The sequence below is a fragment of the Hylobates moloch genome, unplaced genomic scaffold, assembly GCF_009828535.3.
Source record: "Hylobates moloch isolate HMO894 unplaced genomic scaffold, HMol_V3 SCAFFOLD_4, whole genome shotgun sequence".
Taxonomy (NCBI): domain Eukaryota; kingdom Metazoa; phylum Chordata; class Mammalia; order Primates; family Hylobatidae; genus Hylobates; species Hylobates moloch.
The window spans coordinates 28382995-28401582 of NW_026652279.1; the positions used below are offsets into that span (position 1 = coordinate 28382995).

The following is an 18588-nucleotide window of genomic DNA, read 5'->3' on the forward strand; positions in this document are numbered from 1 at the left end:
AGAAAGTTGTGGATGACTGACATATGTAGGGACTCGATGATCTGTCACACAGGATTTTAGATGAAATCCTTTTGTACCACTGTCTGCAACTGTGTTGATTTCCTTCCACATTGGATGATGGCTCTGGCCAGGGCCTTTTTGTTTTGACTGTTGGAGAGATTAGCTTGTGAATGTTTTTCGAAACAATTGGTTATTTTTTAGCATGTGTGAGGCTGATGGGCAGTAGAAAGTTCCTGAAAAGAAGTTTCTTCATTCAAGGCAGTGTAATATAGTGACGAGAATAGGGGCTTTGAAGCTAGCAGACCCGGGTTATCATCTCAGCTCTACCACTTCCGGTGTGACTCTGGGCAAGTTACTTAAGCTCCCAGTGCCTCAGTTTTCTCTTCGGTAAAGTAGGCATAATCTTACCACTGGGGTTGTCAAGGGAATAACATGTAAACTATTTAGTGTAGTGCTTGGTACACAATGAGCATTTAGTAAGAACAGTTACTAATATGACTATTACTACTGCTGTTATTTAAATAGTTTTTAACAGTATTATCAAAACAGCAAGCACAGTTCATGGTGGTAAATGCCCTAATGGAAGTGTTCATCTGTCACCATTGAGAAGGGAACTGTTAATATCCACTGACTGTTACTGACAGCTTCATAAAGACCTTGTGAGATGAGAAGTACTTTTCCTGGTAGAGAGGGGAAAGGTTTCCTAGGAACATCAGCCATGCAGAAGATCAGGAAACTAGCAGGCTAAGGCTGCAGCACCTTATTCTCTGTGTAGTAAGGCCAGTAAGCTTTCGTTTGTTTGTTTAAACAAGGGAGTCACCTGTGCAGATCATTCCTGGTGGCAGTTTGTCATCTTGTTTGGAGGAGACGGGCCAAAGGCAGTGACCCGTGAGTATATCACTGCAAGAGCCGAGGTGTGAGATGATGAAGCCTGGCACGTAGCAGCGGGAATGGAGAGAAGGCAGGCAGACCTAGACAGGAAGCATGAAGTTGCATGAGGAGCGTGGGCTTCAGAGTGGCATGAATCTGGAAGCTGAATCCTGGTTCCCCCACTTTCCTAGCTGTATAGCCTTGTGTGAATTTATTTTTTTCTTTCTTTCTTTTTTTTTTTGGAGACAGAGTCTTGCTCTGTTGCCCAGGCTGGAGTGCAGTGGCACGATCTCCATCTCGGCTCACTGCAACCTCCGCCTCCCGGGTTCAAACGATTCTCCTGTGTCAGCCTCCCAAATAGCTGAGATTACAGGCATGCACCACCACACCTGGGTAATTTTTGTATTTTTCATAGAGATGGGGTTTTGCCATGTTTGTCAGGCTGGTCTCGAACTCCTGACCTCAGGTGATCCGCCCGCCTTGGCCTCCCAAAGTGCTAGGATTACAGGCGTGAGCCACCACACCCGGCCTCCTTGTGTGAATTTCTTACCTCTCGGAACCTCAGTTTCTTGCTCTGTAAAATTGGAGCTATTCCTTCTTAGGGCTTCTGAGAGAATTGAATTCAATTGAACACCCTTGCTGCTGTGCCTAGTTTTGGTCTGTGTTCAGTAACTGTTAATCTTCATCTCATTCCAGAGGACTGTTTAAGGTTGAACTTCTAGGAATTAGTGCTTTATTGCATTGAGAGAGAGAAAAATTGAAGATGACTTTGAGATTTCTTGCTTGAATGTAAGGTGATACTATTAAGCAAACTAGGAAATACAGAGAAAGGGGCAGAATTTAGGGAAAATATATGCTGAATTTTGGATTTGTTGAATTTGAGATTCTGAGGAATCTAAGTCCTGGCTTTAAAGGACACTTAAATATATGTTTAGAGGTTAGAGCTAGAAGTATAGTCCTGAGATTCATTGGCATATAGACAGAAATTATTGTAGAAAGTGAATGATTTGGCCGGGTGCAGTGGCCCACGCCTGTAGTCCCAGCACTTTGGGAGACCAAGGCGAGCAGATTGCTTGAGGTCAGGAGTTTGAGACCAGCCTGGCCAACGTGGTGAAACCCTGTCTCTACCAAAAATATAAAAAATTAGCCGGGTGCGGTGGTGCGCGCCTGTAATCCCAGCCACTCAAGAGGCTGAGGCAGGAGAATCACTTGAACCCAGGAGGTGGAAGTTGCAGTGAGCTGAGATCGTGCCACTACACTCCAACCTAGATGACAGAATGAGACTCTGTCTCAAAAAAAAAAAAAAAAAGAAAAGAAAAGAAAGTGAATGACTGGCCGGGCAGGGTGGCTCACATCTGTAATCCCAGCACTTTGGTACATCAAGGCAGGCAGATCACTTGAGGTTCGGAGTTTGAGACCAGCCTGACCAATGTAGCGAAATCTGTCTCTACTAAAAAATACAAAACATTAGGGCTGGGCGTGGTGGCTCACACCTGTAATCCCAGCACTTTGGGAGGCCGAGACGGGCAGATCACAAGGTCAGGAGTTTGAGACCAGCCTTGCCAACATGGTGAAACCCCATCTCTACTAAAGATACAAAAAGTTAGCCGGGCGTGATGGCGTGCGCCTGTAATCTCAGCTACTTGGGAGTCTGAGGCAGGAGAATCACGTGAACCCAGGAGGCAGAGGTTGCAGTGAGCCCAGATCATGCCATTGCACTCCAGCCTGGGTAACAGAGCAAGACTCCATCTCGAGAAAAAAAAAAAAAATTAGCTGGGCATGGTGACACACACCTGTAGTCCCAGCTACTTGGGAGGCTGAGGCAGGAGAATCGCGTGAACCTGGGAGGGCAAGGTTGCTGTGAGCCGAAATCGCACCATTGCACTCCAGCCTGGACAACAGAGCAGGACTCTGTCTCAAAAAAAAAAAAAGAAAATGAATGACTGAGGAGAGGGCTGAGCATGGAATCCTTCAAAAACCAACAGTAGAAACAAAACGCTAGCTGCATTGTGGAGGAAAAGAGGAAAAGGGAGAGATTAGAGGCCCAGGAAAAAACAGGAGGCTGTGAGAGTGTTTCTACACATGTGTGCCTCAAATCCTCAAATCACCTGTTTTCTTATTTTATTTTATTTTTTTTTGAAATGGAGTTTTGCTCTTGTTGCCCAGGCTGGAGTGCAGCTGCAACCTCCGCCTCCCAGGTTCAAGAGATTCTCGTGCCTCAGCCTCCCAAGTAGCTGAGATTACAGGTGCACTCCACTACACCTGGCTAATTTTTTTTATTTTTAGTAGAGATGGGGGTTTCACCATATTGGCTAGGCTGGTCCTGAACTCCTGACCTCAGGCGATCCCCTGCCTTGGCCTCCCAAAGTACTAGGATTATAGGCGTGAGCCACTGAGCCTGGCCAAATCACCTGTTTTCCATTGGGCAAGATTATAAAAATTCTTTCAAACAATTAAAAGCCAAAAAATATTTAATAGGAGTTGAGGGTGCATTCAAATACATTTGAGGTGATTTTGAGGTGAGGCCTCCAAAAATAAGTGCCGGTGACTTGTAGGCATCAAGATAGCACCAAACCTACAGCAGCATCACCTGAGGCACTGGGCAAACTCCAGACTGCTGGCCTCCATCACTATCCCTTCTCTTATCAAATCTTCTTTCCTCCACAGGAAGTGGGAGTGAGACCCAGGCATCCTCATTTTTTAATAAGTGCTCAAAGGCCGGGAGCAGTGGCTGACACTTGTAATCCCAGCACTTTAGGAGGCCTGGGTGGGCAGATCACATGGTCAGGAGTTCGAGACTAGCCTGGCCAACATAGTGAAACCACATCTCTACTAAAAAACAAAAATTAGCCGGGCATGGTGGTGCACACTGTAGTCCCAGCTACTCAGGAGGCTTAGGTAGGAGAATCTCTTGAACCCAGGAGGTAGAGGTTGCAGTGAGCTGAGATCGTGCCACTGCACTCCAGCCTGGGCAACAGAGCAAGACTCTGTCTCAAATAAAAAATAAATAGAAAATAAATAAATATGTGCTCAAGATGGTGGATGTTTGAAAACACTTGGTCAGGCACTATCTGGGGCATGATGCTGCAAGCCATACTGAGGCAGTGGAGAATTTTAGGGACAGTGAAGTGTTGTCTTTTGTGATCAATGAAGCTTATCAATTATATAGAAAAATATTTATTATAATTCCCACCTCATTCCTTCTGTTTGCTTTTCAGTTTTTTTAAGCCCTCGTTGTGAGTCTTTCATTCATTCAAAATTGGATTTCTGTTGCCAAAACATCTTTTTAAATGTGGAAAGCATATTCAGCCTGTTGAAAAACAACAACAAACCACCCATTAGGAATCCAATGGCAAACTAACCTGCCCCCCTGGAACTTGCTAGGGACACAGTCAGTTACTCTCCTGTGATGATTCTGCCTTTATAGCCTGTTCTCTTTTAAGCAATCTACCATGAAATTGCATTTTAGAAAGCCACCACCGCACTCCTTTTAAACATTAAATACAATGGCATTGACCAGTCATTTTCTTTGATTTCTAGTGTCCATTCATCATTACTCTTCTCAAAGTTTTTTTACTGCTTAGAGTTGGTAGATATATGTACTGTCCTGGTGTTCCAACTACAGCCTTCTTTGTTTTACTGGTTCTATTTCTTTCTTTTCTTTTTTCTTTCTTTTTTTTTTGAGACGGAGTTTTGCTCTTGTTGCCCAGGCTGGAGTGCAATGGCACAATCTTGGCTCACTGCAACCTCTGTCTCCTGGGTTCAAGCAGTTCTCCTGCCTCAGCCTCCCAAGTAGCTGGGATTATAGGCATGTGCCACCACACCTAGCTAATTTTGTATTTTTAGTAGAGATGGAGTTTCACCATTTTGGTCAGGCTGGTCTCAAACTCCTGACCTCAGGTGATCCACCCGCCTTGGCCTCCCAAAGTGCTGGGATTACAGGCATGAGCCACTGCGCCTGGCCTACTGGTTCTGTTTCTTTTTACTCCCTAACTGCGGACATTCTCTGGGACTTCGTGGGGCTTTTCTTTCTCTGAGTAAGTTCTAAGAACTGATCATTGTCACCTGTGTTAGCTGTTCTGTCAGTATCCATGTCCAGTTTCCTTGGCTTATCTTTGCCCTGCTGTTGTCCACAGCAGAAAATTCTTTCATTATTACTCTTCTGAAACTTGCTTTGCCTCTCAAGGGTCTTCTCTTTCACTCAAGCTGCCATTCTCCTAGCCATTTGTGGCTTGACACCGCAAGAGCTTTGTTCTCTCTTTTCATTTCTTGAGTCCACCAAGATACCAAGTTAGGTCACCTTTTATTTTAAATCAGCCCCAACAAGGGTCCCCTCCTCTTCAGTTTTACTCCTCTGCTCTAATCCAGGTCTTCATAAATTTTTGGGCTCTTAGCTGATTTCCCTGCCTGCCTCTTTCAAAGCCCTTTACCCACTGCAGAATCATATTCACCATGCAGGACTGCCACTGGCTTCCCCCTCCGAAATTCGTTAGCCTCGCATTTGAGGCTTCTCCATAGGTGTTCACCCATGTCACCTGCTCACCTCTATGTGTGCTGCTCCTGCACAGCACAAACCCTCCACATGAGGACAGCTGGTTTCACGTGTCCCTATTTCTGCCATGAGTATTCCTCTGCTCTTCTTGTTCCTTCTGCCCTCCACCCATCTTCCCCCACCCCTTACCCATCCTCTTCAACATCACTCAGTGCCCATCTGCTTCACGGTGTCTTTCCCAGGGCTCTGCCCCACATTCATCCCATTCTTCTTGATTTGAATACCTTTTATGTAGGAGCACTAACTTTTGTTTTTTGTTGTTGTTGTTGTTTTTTGAGACGGAGTCTCGCTCTGTCGCCCAAGCTGGAGTGCAGTGGTGCAATCTCGGCTCACTGAAAGCTCCGCCTCCCGGGTTCACGCCATTCTCCTGCCTCAGCCTCTCTGGTAGCTGGGACTACAGGCGCCCGCCACCACGCCCGGCTAATTTTTTGTATTTTTAGTAGGGACGGGGTTTCAGCCGTGGTCTCAGTCTCCTGACCTCGTGATCCGCCCGTCTCGGCCTCCCAAAGTGCTGGGATTACAAAGCGTGAGCCACCGCACCCGACCAGGAGCACTAAGTTTGTATTTCATTATACAGTTTCTATCAATCCAAAGCTCCTTATCTCTAATTCTAAATCCAACAAGTTTGGAAAACTGAAAGCTTTTTAATAGTCTTGGCACAAAATTCAAGCAAAACCTCCCTGAGTAGATATGAGCTCTTTTAAAAAAATATATCCCATTTAGCCAGGTGCAGTGGCTCATGCCTGTAATCACAGCACTTTGGGAGTCCAGGGTGGAAGGATCACAAATCCAAGAGCTTGACACCAGCCTGGGCAACACGACAAGACCTGTTCTCTACTGAAAATACAGAAAAATTAGCCAGTCATGGTAGCCCATGCCTGTAGTCTCAGCCACTTGGGAGGCTGAGGTGGGAGGATTGCTTGAGCTTGGGAGGCTGAGGTTGCAGTGAGCTGAGATTGTGCCACTGTACTGCAGCCTGGGCAGCAGAGCGTGACCCTGTAAATGTATCCCATTTACAGTGACTGTTCATATGTTCTGCTGCAGAAATACTTGTATGTCTTGTTGTGGGGTAATTGGACAGATGGAAAGTGAAGGGACCTCATCAATTTGCTTTTTGGAGCTGTCAGATTTCTTTAGTATTGTCCTTCTCAAACTAGGGTATGTTACCCTGAGAGTGTGGAGGGATTATAGAAAGTTACAGTATACGTATGCATGATTGCCAGGGAGGTCAAATTTATTAGATGATTTGAGGGGGGAAATGAAATAATAAAATATATATCATGGCACAAAATACAAAATTTCCATGCATTGAAAAGATAAAATATGAGATTTCAAAGAAATTTAGGCTCTGTGGGAGGCGGGGAGAAATGTATCCTCATTATCTGCTTCAGCTAGAGGTGTTAAAGCACTGCTCTCAGACAGACAGAATTCTGACAGTTTGGTTTGTTGCATTTCTGAGTGGCTGGATTTAGGATTTTGTACTTGCAGAGTTCTCCAGGACCACACAAGATGGCAAAAACTTCTGAGACAGTGTCTGTGTCAAAGAAGGAATAACAGTAGTGCATCAGTCAGACTGACTCAAGGAAGGAAGAAGCATAAACATTAAGGCCACAAAGGTTACTTAGAAAAATCACTGTGGTGAAACCCTGTCTCTACCAAAAATACAAAAAATTAGCTGGGGCCGGGCATGGTGGCTCACGCTTGTAATCCCAGCATTTTGGGAGGCCGAGGCGGGTGGATCACGAGGTCAGGAGATCGAGACCACGGTGAAACCCCGTCTCTGCTAAAAATGCAAAAAAATTAGCCGGGCGTGGTGGCGGGCGCCTGTAGTCCCAGCTACTTGGAGAGGCTGAGGCAGGAGAATGGCCTGACCCTGGGAGGCGGAGCTTGCAGTGAGCCGAGATTGCGCCACTGCACTCCAGCCTGGGCGACACAGCGAGATTCCGTCTCAAAAAAAAAAAAAAAAAAAATTAGCTGGGCGTGGTGGCATGCGCCTGTAGTCCCAGCTACTTGGGAGGCTGAGGCAGGAGAATTGCTTGAACCTGGGAGGCGGAGGCTGTAGTGAGCCGAGATTGCGCCACTGCACTCCAGCCTGGGCAACAGAGCGAGACTCCATCTCAATTAAAAAAAAAAAATCACTGTGTCATGAGGAGAATCAGCTTGACAACACAGGCCAATTAGGATGGTTTTCAAAGTTGTGTCTTAAGTGAAATAAGCCAGTCGCAAAAACACAAATACTGTATGATGCCATTTACATGAAGTAGTCAAACCTGTATAGACAGAAAGTAGAATGGTGGGTGCAAGGTCCTGGGGGAAAGGAAATGGGGAGTTATTGTTTAAAGAGTATAGAGTTCCAGTTTTGCAAGATGAAAAAGTTCTGGAGATCTGTTTCACAACATTGGGATTATACTTAGTACCACCTAACCTCAAAATAATCAAGATGGTAAAGTATATGTTATATGTTTCTTACCACAATCCAAAAAGAAGTTGTGTCTTAAGATAGCCTGTAAACATCTCATTACTTTTTGTTTGTTTGAATTAAGTTTTATTACAAATGTTCTTTCTCACAAGGTTTTGCATGGATATGTTATTTTGCTGTGTTCTGTTCTGTTTTTTATTAGGCAAGAAATAATGGCGGCAGCTACGGGGAATCCTGGACTCTCTAAACTGCAGTTTGCCCCCTTTAGCAGTGCCTTGGATGTTGGGTTCTGGCATGAGTTGACCCAGAAGAAGCTGAACGAGTATCGGCTGGATGAAGCTCCCAAGGACATTAAGGGTTATTACTACAATGGTAGGTGATTGTAAATTTCATTTTCCATCATCTTCTGTTATCCTCTCTGTCCAGTATAGTGTCAGCTTTCCTTTAGAAAGAGACAGCCCTCGTCTTTTATAATTAGCGCTCTTCACTAGTTTCTATTTTACTTCCTGACTTTTTGATCCCAGTTCATTTTCATTTATTTTCTCTTGTTGTGGGGAAAAAGAAAGAGAGTAGTGAAACTCAAATTATTAATCCAAATAATACCCATTACTTAGCATTGCTGTGGGAAGAGATTGGAAATATTTTTTCCATTGAAGCTTTTTTGTATTCTTGGCAAATGTCTCATATTCACAAGAGCTCTGTCACATTCTGCCATTATCTATCCATACATATATTATCTATGTAGCATAGATAATCAGAAATTGGATGGGGCACCTTGGGCTCAACAAAGAGAAGAAAACTATTCATAAGCAGTTTTGTTATGAATGCTGCTATTTCTGACTTGTCATTGAAAATGTGATAATGCTTCTGTCCAGGTGACTCTGCTGGGCTGCCAGCTCGCTTAACATTGGAGTTCAGTGCTTTTGACATGTGAGTATTTATTTGTTCAAAATCTGAAGTAAAGAATACTACTTTTGGCAAGGAATAAGCATGCTTACCTCCCTCATAGGTGGACCACAGGAGGACTAGGGAAGTTCCCGGTGAGCAGAGTCAGGCACCTCATGATTCTCTTATAGCTCCCATAGAGATGAGTGCTAGATACTTAGGTCTGTCTGGTTCATTTTTCACCACGTATTTATCAGAGCCAATTAGATGCCAGGTGCCATCTAGATTGATTGAGACATAGATAATATCCCTCTTGATTTTGATTGTAGTTAATATTTTGTGATCTTTTCTTGATACTTCTCTCGATTCACTCCTTTAGTCCATGGGCATTATCCATGGGCATTGATCAATGAATGTTTATTAGGCTACTTCTGTATACAAGCCACTGTGCAAGGCATTATAGTGCTATACAAAGGAATATGATAGATATATCCTTGAAGAATTTTTTTTAATCTGCTTGGGAGCTGTGGGGAGTTGCTGGAGAGAAGAGACACACTTTTTTTTTTTTTTTGAGACAGGGTCTCATTCTGTCACCCAGGCTGGAGTGCAGTAGTACAATCTCAGCCCACTGCAACCTCTGCCTCCTGAGATCGAGCTATCCTCATGCCTTAGCCTCCCAAGTAGCTGGGACTACAAGTTCACGCCATCATGCCTGGCTAATTTTTGTATTTCTTTTGGTAGAGACAGTGTTTCACCATATTTGCCAGGCAGATCTTGAAGTCTTAACTTCAAGTGATCTGCCTGCCTTGGCCTCCCAAAGTGCTGGGATTACAGGATCGAGCCACCACACCCAGCCAAGAGACACATTTATTGAGCACTTAATTAGGCATTTCCATAAACATCTGTTCTTTCAGACTCACCAGGTGTGATTTTTCTCTCTTTTTTCAGATGAGGAAACCATGGGACGAAAGGTAAAAATGGCTTGCCCAGGGTCACACCTAGCCAAATGTAGAAAGCAGGGGCGAGAGAAAAAAATGTATTTATAAATGTATTTCTGAAACCCAGCATGCGTAGCTACAGGGATTTTGCTATCTTCTACAGAAATAGAGAAACCAGGAGGGGGATACAAATTTAGGAGGAGACAAGTTTGGTTTAGAATATGTTGAGTTTGAGATGACAGTGTCTACTAGAAATGTCCAGGAGGAACTAGAGTCGGGGAGAGAGGATCAAACTAGATTTGGGAGACATCCAGATAGAGGAGAAAGAGAATAAAGATAGTCTCCAACTTATGGTAGTTTAATGACTTTTTGACTTTATGATGGTGAGAAAGCGATACACATTCAGTGGAAATTATACTTTGTGGACCCATACAGCCATTCTGTTTTTCACTATTCAATAAATTACCTGAGATATTCAACACTTTCTTATGGAACAGGCTTTGTGTTAAGATGATGTTGCCCAGCTCTAGGCTAATGGAAGTGTTCTGGGCACGTTTAAGGGAGGCTAGACTAAGCTATGTGTGGCAGGTTAGACATATTAAATAGAGTTTTGATTTATGATATTTTTTCAATTTATGGTGAGTTTATCAGGACATGGTAAGTCGAGGAGCATCTGTATAGTGTAAGAACAAAAGGCGTGAACAGTGAATGGCTCTAATTAGGGAGGTGAAAGATGATACAGAACTAGCCAAGGACACAGGGGTTGTCAGAGGAAAACCAGAAAAGTGTTACAGAAACCAAAGAAGGCAATGCTTTCTGGAGGGAAAGAGAAACTGTCAGAAGCACAGAGGTCAATGTGAGGGCCATTGTGTTTGTTGATTAAGTCATTGTGGTCCTTAAGAATTCAGTTTGAGAAAGAGGGTGGAGCTGAAACCATGATGAGGGCCTTTAAGATTACTGAGAATTGAAAAAGGCTACAGTGTTTTTTTCTGCTTTATTGTACCTCAGCAGTATCAAGATGGGGAATTTTAGGAAGGTGAAGAAGTCTTTATAAGGTCTTTCTGGCTTTTGAAAGTGGCAATGGTCAACTACTAGGATATTTAAAATAAAGTGTCCCTAGAATTTTTTTAATCTCAGAAAATCAATACTTTTTTTCCCTTTATCTCAATCCAGTTGCAAAATTTGAAAGCACGACGTACATCCACAATGATGTTAGTATTTGTATCTTTAAAAATGTATGTGTTGGTGTTTCTTGTTCCCTTCGGAGCTTTCTTGCTCCATCGTAAACTCCTTGTGGTCACCTGTCAAAAGAAAGAAAATCCTAATAATCTCTCTCTTGTTTTGGCAAACTAACTTATTTTGGAGCCAGTAAGATATAACGAGGAAAATACTGGAAATGTACAAGCATTAAATTGTCTGAAGATGGTACGGGGGAGCATCAACAGTCTGTTTTGTGTAATCTGGACAGCCTCATATTTATCTCAGACTAACCTCACTCCTATCCTTATCCTTCTACTGGACTGTTTGTTTTATAAGGTTTTAATAATTTTATTCTTTAGAATAATTAATTAGAAAAATAGTTCACAGAAGTTAGGTTTGAACTTACTACAAAATGTGAGCATCTTAAACTTAATTAATCTAAAAATTTTGGTTGAAGGAGATAAGAAAATCTGTGATCCTGAAGTTATGACTTTCACACAAATTGCTCATTTTCACTCATCATATTTTTTCTTTAACCATTGAATACCCTCAGTGTGTGAGGCACTGTGGTAGACTGTGGGAGGTGAGCAGAAATAAGATGTGGTCCCCATTGTGTGAAAATAGCCTTGGATTCGAAGTTTGAAGATTTGGAATCTATGGCTAATTAACTGTGCTACTTCAATAAGCCCTTTTCGTTTTCTCAGCTTTTGTTTCCTCATCTTTAAAATGGGTTCTTGCTTTCTAATGTTCTTTCCAGTTTTAAAAGTCTGTCACTTTCTGAGTCCCTATTAGGATGGCTGGGAAGTTTAATGAAAGTGCTTGGGACTTCTCAGAAGGCCCGATTTCTTTATTCCAAATTATTTCCTTTATTATTACCCCATTTTTGTTTTGATTGCTGTATATCTGCATGGGTTGGTAGAGAAAGTCTTTATGAATTTATTTATCAAAGAAGGAGTATCTACAATGTGCAGATGTGTGAGTGTTAGGAATACAAAGACTTATGAAATATGTTCTCCAGAGCTCCTCTACTGTATGAGAGAGAGAAGTAGAAGGCAAATATTTGCATTATAGTGTGCTCAGTGCTGTAATAAGCATGGAGAGGTAATCATTATTTCAGGAAAACTTATTGATTGCTTCCTCTGTGTCTTGATAATAGAATATGCTAGGTGCTGGGCATACAGACAGGAATGACATACAGTTGAATAGCTAACAATCCCAGTACTCACTTGTAGATGTCAAGAGTATCTCAGCTTTGCATAGCACTGGATAAGTCTCTTCTACTCTGTGCCCCTGGTAGTCTTATGGATCTCTGCAGGCAGCAGCACAAGGATCCTGTTCTCTGAATTGTATTAGACGAATTGTCAGTCAAGTAGTATTTTATCAGGCACAAACTGTCTTAAACTGGAGTATGCTGTCTTGAGTTAGGGTATCCTGCTGAATCAGATCCAAAAATGTAAGGGCCCAAACACAAAGAAGCTCATTTCTTGCTCATCAAATAGCCCAGGGCTGCTGGTCCAGTCTTCCTCCATGTTGTGGCTCCATTATCCCTGAGGACTTTGCATTTGTGTGCTGATTAAGACAGTTGTCACTTTCAGGTAACAACAGATTAATGAGGAAAGACAGCCAAGGTGCAAATAGGTGGAAGAGACACACCTAGTCTCTTAAAGGCCCTGGCGGGAAGGGACATGCATCACTCCACTCAGATTCTACTGAGAACTCCTGGCCTCACTTGTCTTGCAAAGAAGACTGGGAAGCATGGAACCCAGCTAAAACGTTATGTATGCTTTCTGTTTCTGTTGACAAGGAGGAAAATAGATTTTGATTGACAATCTCTATACCTATGTGAAGCTGATAAAAAAAAATAAAAGAATTTTGCGTCCGGCGCGGTGGTTCTCACACCTGTAATCCCAGCACTTTGGGAGGCCGAGGCAGGCAGATCACGAGGTCGGGAGATCAAGACCATCCTGGCTAACATGGTGAAACCCCGTCTCTACTAAAAATACAAAAAATTAGCCGGGCGTGGTGGCAGGCGCCTGCAGTCCCAGCTGCTCGAGAGGCTGAGGCAGGAGAATGGCATGAACCCAGGAGGCGGAGCTTGCAGTGAGCCGAGATCCCGCCACTGCACTCTGGCCTGGGCGACAGAGCGAGACTCCGTCTCTAAAAAAAAAAAAAAAAGAATTTTCCTTTCTGTGGGCCTCAAATGATCAACATTTGAATGAAGAACATTTCTGTGGGTTTCTTTCCCTTGAGGAGTATTTGTCTTTATTCATAAGAAGTTTTCTTTTCAGCCGGGCGCAGTGGCTCACGCCTGTAATCCCAGCACTTTGGGAGGCCTAGGCGGGCAGATCACGAGGTCAGGGATCGAGACCATCCTGGTTAACATGGTGAAACCCTGTCTCTACTAAAAATACACACACACACACAAAATTAGCCGGGCGTGGTGGCAGGCGCCTGTAGTCCCAGCTCCTTGGCAGGCTGAGGCAGGAGAAAGGCGTGAACCTGGGAGGCGGAGCTTTCAGTGAGCCGAGATCACACGACTGCACTCCAGCCTGGGCGACAGAGCGAGACTCCTTCTCAAAAAGAAAAAAATATTTTTCTTTTCTATGCCTCAAGTTGGACCTAATTAGAGAAATAGAAGGCATAATTTTTGCCCTCAAAGAACTGAAAAGGTAGTGAAGGAAGTAGGAGTCTTACGCACACTCATATGTGTGGGGCAGAGGCTGTGTCTTTCTTATTCTCTGCTTTACCACCAGCACCCAACATAGATCTGGGGTGTACTATTTGCTGAATAACTGCCTAATTGAATTACAAGCGGTCTAAGCGCATGGCTGTCAAAATGACATGTGGTATGGTTGATGGAAAGACACCAGTGGACTGTGTTAAAGGATGTTACAAACAGAAACTCTGCGATTGCTAGGGAAGTCAGGAGATGACAAAGAAGCATGACCCCCAATGGACTGTGACTTTCTGGGTTCCCAACGTTCCCTGTGGGCATGTGAAGCTGTGTGCGAAGTAGATTCCTCCAGGTATGAAGAGCACAGGTGCTCTTCCAGAGGATTTATTCCATTCTGACCACTTGCCTGCCTGTTGGCCAAGTGTAAATAACTGGTACAACACAGCCCCAGCACTTTCCTGAGTCATCACTGTGAGACTGAATGAAGTGAAGGCCAAGTGTCTAGCTGTAATGTCCCCAAAGCAGGTCCAGTCTTCTGGCCTTTGTGAGATCCATTTTTACTAGGTTAGTATATGCATTATTGCAAGTTCACTGTTGGCCTTAGTATGTGGAGAAAATTTCTAATTCGGATTCTTTGTAGCAGCTATGTTGAGATATAATTCACATACCATAAAATTCACCCCTTAGTTTAAAGGGGTACAATTCAGTGGTTTTTAGTAGATTCATAGAGTTGTGCAGCCATTACTGTTAATTCCAGAACATTCCCATCTCCCAAAAAAGACACCCTTAGCAATTACTCCCCATCCCCCTCCTCCATACTCACCAGCCCTAGCTAACCATAACTCTGCTTTCTGTCTCTGAGGATTTACCTATTCTGCTTATTTCATGTAAGTGGAACCATAGGAAACTAAACTAGTAAGTGTCAGAACCAAGATTTGAACTGAATTCTCTTGTCTCCAAGTCTCAGGCTCCTTCCCTCTCATTATCACTTTTTAAATTCATTTTCCTGCCACCTCCCATGGTGGAACTTTAGTCATGAAAGATGCTTCTCCTTTGAAGCTTCCGATTGTCCTGCTAATTAACTTGCATAAGTGCTGATGCTCCTAGGAGCCTAGTCATCATGCAGTTGCTTGAGTTCTTGGTATGCAGTTTTCTCCTTTCACAGAGTGAGGCTTTGGTATGGCTGTCACACACCTGGGAAGTTCGGGAAGAAGGGTACCTTCCTCCTCTGTGCTTGTGTCCAAATTAGATCATAGCATCCTTCCTTCTGTTTCCACATCCTGTTTCAGCAGTAATTTCATGAAGCCAAGTCTGAATGTAGAAGGCCTAGTTTACCAACTGCTCTGCTTTCTTTGCCTTCCCTCTGGGCTTAATCTTTTCCCTTTGTGATTTCTCTCTCTTCAAGACCAGCTTGGATGTCCTCATCTCACCTGGATGAAAAATATTCTTTTATTAGAGGAGCATGGTGACAAACAACTTGTGATTTGCTGACTCATACCTCCCAAGAGAAGGTTCTGGCCATTGAAAGCTAGCTCTCCCTGAGGACTTGGTGTTTGAGCCTGATAAATGGCATTTGACAGAGCCATGCCATTCATTGCACCCCTTCATACCTGTTCTAGGTTTAGATTTCTACTCCTTCAGCCCCATAAACCCAATTTTACACGGACTTTAAATGAAAAGACATAGGTTCTTCTAAACTATGCAGCTGTCATCAGTGCAGTCAGTAAAAAGGCATTCTGTCTGCATTAGCTGTGACATTAGTAGGCTACTAATGAAATGAATATTTTCATTTAACATCTGTAAACTCTGAAATGCAAGTTAATCATTTCAGAGAAGAGACCAGATTTGTCCACGTCTGAATTCATATTCAGAATCAACTCCTCTTCTCTTCTCCTGACTTTGCTTACTCTGAGGACTGTGAGGCCTTTGGGGGCAATGTAGAGTGTGTAAACCTGGTGGCACGACAGATTGACAGGTAGCCCAGGTGTGAGACATTTTGTCTGTGAGACTCAGACAACCATCAGGGGCTTGCCCAGCAGCAGTTTTGTGCAGAGCCCCGTTTGGGGCGGGCTAGGTTGTGGGGCAGTCAGGAGAACACATACTTTCTATCCTCAAGGAGCTTACTGTCCTCCAGCTGGGTGGGTATGACTGTAGTTCTTGAAAATGCTCGAAAATATTATGCTGAGTTTTATGTGCCAACTCTTAGCAGAGAAAGTGGAGATAGCTTTCCGGAAGAGGAGAGATTGATTGGAGCAGAACCTTGAAGGCTGGGAGGGTCTGAGAGGTGGCGTAGGCACAGCACAGTACCTTGGACTCAGCTAGTTCTGGTTTTAGATTCAAGCTCTGCCTATTATTATGTGACCTTAGGCAAGTTGCTTAAACCTTTAAATGGGGGAAAAGAGCTGTTATGAGAATTCAAACTGTGCACAGCTCAACAAACAATGTTTCCCTCAGGTTAAAGATGGGAAAGAAGAAAAAATAGGAAATGAACTTCTCTTTAGGGGACAGTGGAAGAACAGCATCCTGATAGGTTAGAGTATAGGGAATATATAGGCTTTTGGGGGGGAATGGTGCCTGTTTTTTAGTTCTTGAGTGATGATATTCATCTTTTTCCAAGAAAACATACAGTTAATCTTCTGTTTGCCCTACAGAGCAATTTCCTTTTTATCCCACTACGGTGGTGGTTGACTTGTCTCTCCCTGGCTGAGTCCCAGCTGTTCCTGGCTAACCATGTTTCTCTTGTATCTAGGAGTGCTCCCACCCCAGCCCGTTGCTGCCCAGCTGTTGGAACACTGTATAACACCAACACACTTGAGTCTTTCAAGACTGCAGATAAGAAGCTCCTTTTGGAACAAGCAGCAAATGAGGTTAGCTGGGAAAACGTGATGTATGTGTCATATTTCCTGTGGTCCTGGCAGGTGCAGTGTTTGTGATCAGGCACATGGGTCTGCTGCAGAAACTGGCATATGAAGGGAACTTAAAGACACTTGTGGGCTTTGGTATATTTCTCCAGAGAGAATACTCCCAGCTGTCTCCTTCTGTATTGGCAGGAAGGTCAGGGAGAGGACATCCAGGCTCTCACCTGGGATAGGCTGGAAATAACATGGCAGGGCAGAAGTTAAGTAATCAGTTTGCTGCTCATCTCCAGCCAGCATTTTGAAGCAGCCAGACCTCTGAGAGTTGTGTTCCTGTGGCCGAATGCCTCTGGGCACTCTGTTTATTGTGCCTTGGAGAGGCTTGGCAATCCTGTGCACCATGGGGGTAGAGGAGATTATCATGTAGTCTCTCCAGTGTCTTCACTTATCTAATCTACTGCATCTGATTTTCAAGGCCTCTGTGGCCTGGCCCCGTTTTCCTCTTTTCCTTTCTGACCTCTCACTCTTGCCCTTGCATTCTCTGAGTCTGTCATAGCAAATCACATGTAATTCCCTCCACCTACTTTCTGTTCTGTCCTCTCTTCTTGGGAATACAATATCCTCTGTGCCTGGAATGTCTTTCGTTTGCTTCTTTACATTGGAGTTAGTGAGAGGAATTAAAATGGGAGGTGGGGCAGTTTATCCCAATCCTGTCTAACCGCTGTAATCAAGGAGTCTTTATACCAGTCTTTATCACGACATAAATCTTATTGGTGTGGGTGCAGTGGTCAGGTCCTGAGGCAGGCTTCCCTCACTTCCCTCGGGATGGAAGCAGCTGTGACTCAGGAGAGGATGGTCGTTTTTCTTGACCTGTGGCTTGACTACTCCTGGGCCTCCTGCTTTGGCTGCACATTTAAAAGGGAGTCTCCAAAGAGTTGGGTCAGGCCTTAATCATCTTGGAAAAAAGCAGGTTCCCCGCCACAGGAATATCCCACCCCTCAACTGGGGCCCAGAATTCTCCTGGCAGCTCCTGCCCCATGCCCCCTTTGGCTTACCAGAAACTGGGGGCCTCTCTTCAGTGGTCCAGCTCCTCCAAGGCCAGTATGTCAGTAGCAGGAACTTACTTCTGCTTATTTCCCTCTTCCACCCATACTTAGGGAATGATTCTTATTAGTGCAACTGTTTTGTCTTGCTTAGTAACACCAAGTTTAGCTACGAATCTTAGCTACAAAAACATCTTGTGATCCACAGCTGCTGACCAGCACCAGCGTTTGCTCCTAGTCTCAGTACTTGCTGAGTATACATAAATTTGAAGTTTGTTCTTCTTTCCTCATCTCTCAGGGCAAGATAATCTCAAATAAGGCTTCAAGATGAAATGCCTAAGCTTGTTTTTACTTTAACTTGTTACTTTGAATTTTGTCCTGCTTGTCTCTTTAATCACCTAGCCTTGCTTCTCATGTAAATAAGACTCTCTCTAGCTAGGAAAGCCGGACAAACTCCAATTGACCCCTTAATTTACAAGACACTAAGGGCTCCTCATCCAACCCCCTTTTCGTAAGGAGTTGGCCTGGGTAAACAGATCCTCAGCATTTCAAAGGAGTCCAATTAACTGATAAGGTACTAACACCAACAATGTATGAAGTTCCCAGGAATTTTCTCAAAGAGATAACAACATAAAACCTTGAGTTCGTGTCCAGCATAGACCCTATATCTAATTATAATGAAAGATTTAGAACCTTGCATCTGGTACCGTTGCTCTTCTTGTAACCATTTGCCTTTTAAGTTGTTTATCACTCTGTAACCATTTTAATTCTTTTGATTCTTGCATGTTTTTATTTCTGTAGAATTATTACATTTGAGTCCCCCTCCCCTTCCTAAACCTAGGTATAAAAGTTAATCGAGCCCCTTCCTCGTGGCCGAGAGAATTTTGAGCATTAGCCGTCTCTTTGGCCGCCAGCTTAATAAAGGACTCTTAATTCGTCTCAAAGTGTGGCGTTTCCTTAACTCGCCTGGGTACAACAAAGAAACCCCTATGTGTATTTCACAGCATTTCCTTTGAGAGCCCCTCCCAGGCTCTTTACCCTCCCAGTTCCCCAGCAGAGTCTGCAGAGAATTCCTCCCATAAATTCTACCTACTTCTGTGATAGCAAATCCTACATGGTGGTGAAGTTGTACATTTATGCCAGTCTCTCTCT

At 43.7% G+C, this 18588-nt stretch overlaps 1 protein-coding gene across 2 annotated transcripts in view; it reads left to right on the plus strand.

Annotated features, from left to right (window-relative positions):
- Positions 1–18588, plus strand: part of ATG7 (autophagy related 7) — a 279143-nt gene that overhangs the window by 18636 nt on the left and 241919 nt on the right. For both annotated transcript variants that reach the window (XM_032149727.2, XM_032149726.2), the window contains exons 2-4: positions 8044–8213; positions 8717–8771; positions 16288–16405. In XM_032149727.2, coding sequence (XP_032005618.1) covers positions 8054–8213; positions 8717–8771; positions 16288–16405 — 333 coding nt within the window. In that variant the 5' untranslated portion in view covers positions 8044–8053. The remainder of the gene's footprint in view (positions 1–8043; positions 8214–8716; positions 8772–16287; positions 16406–18588) is intronic.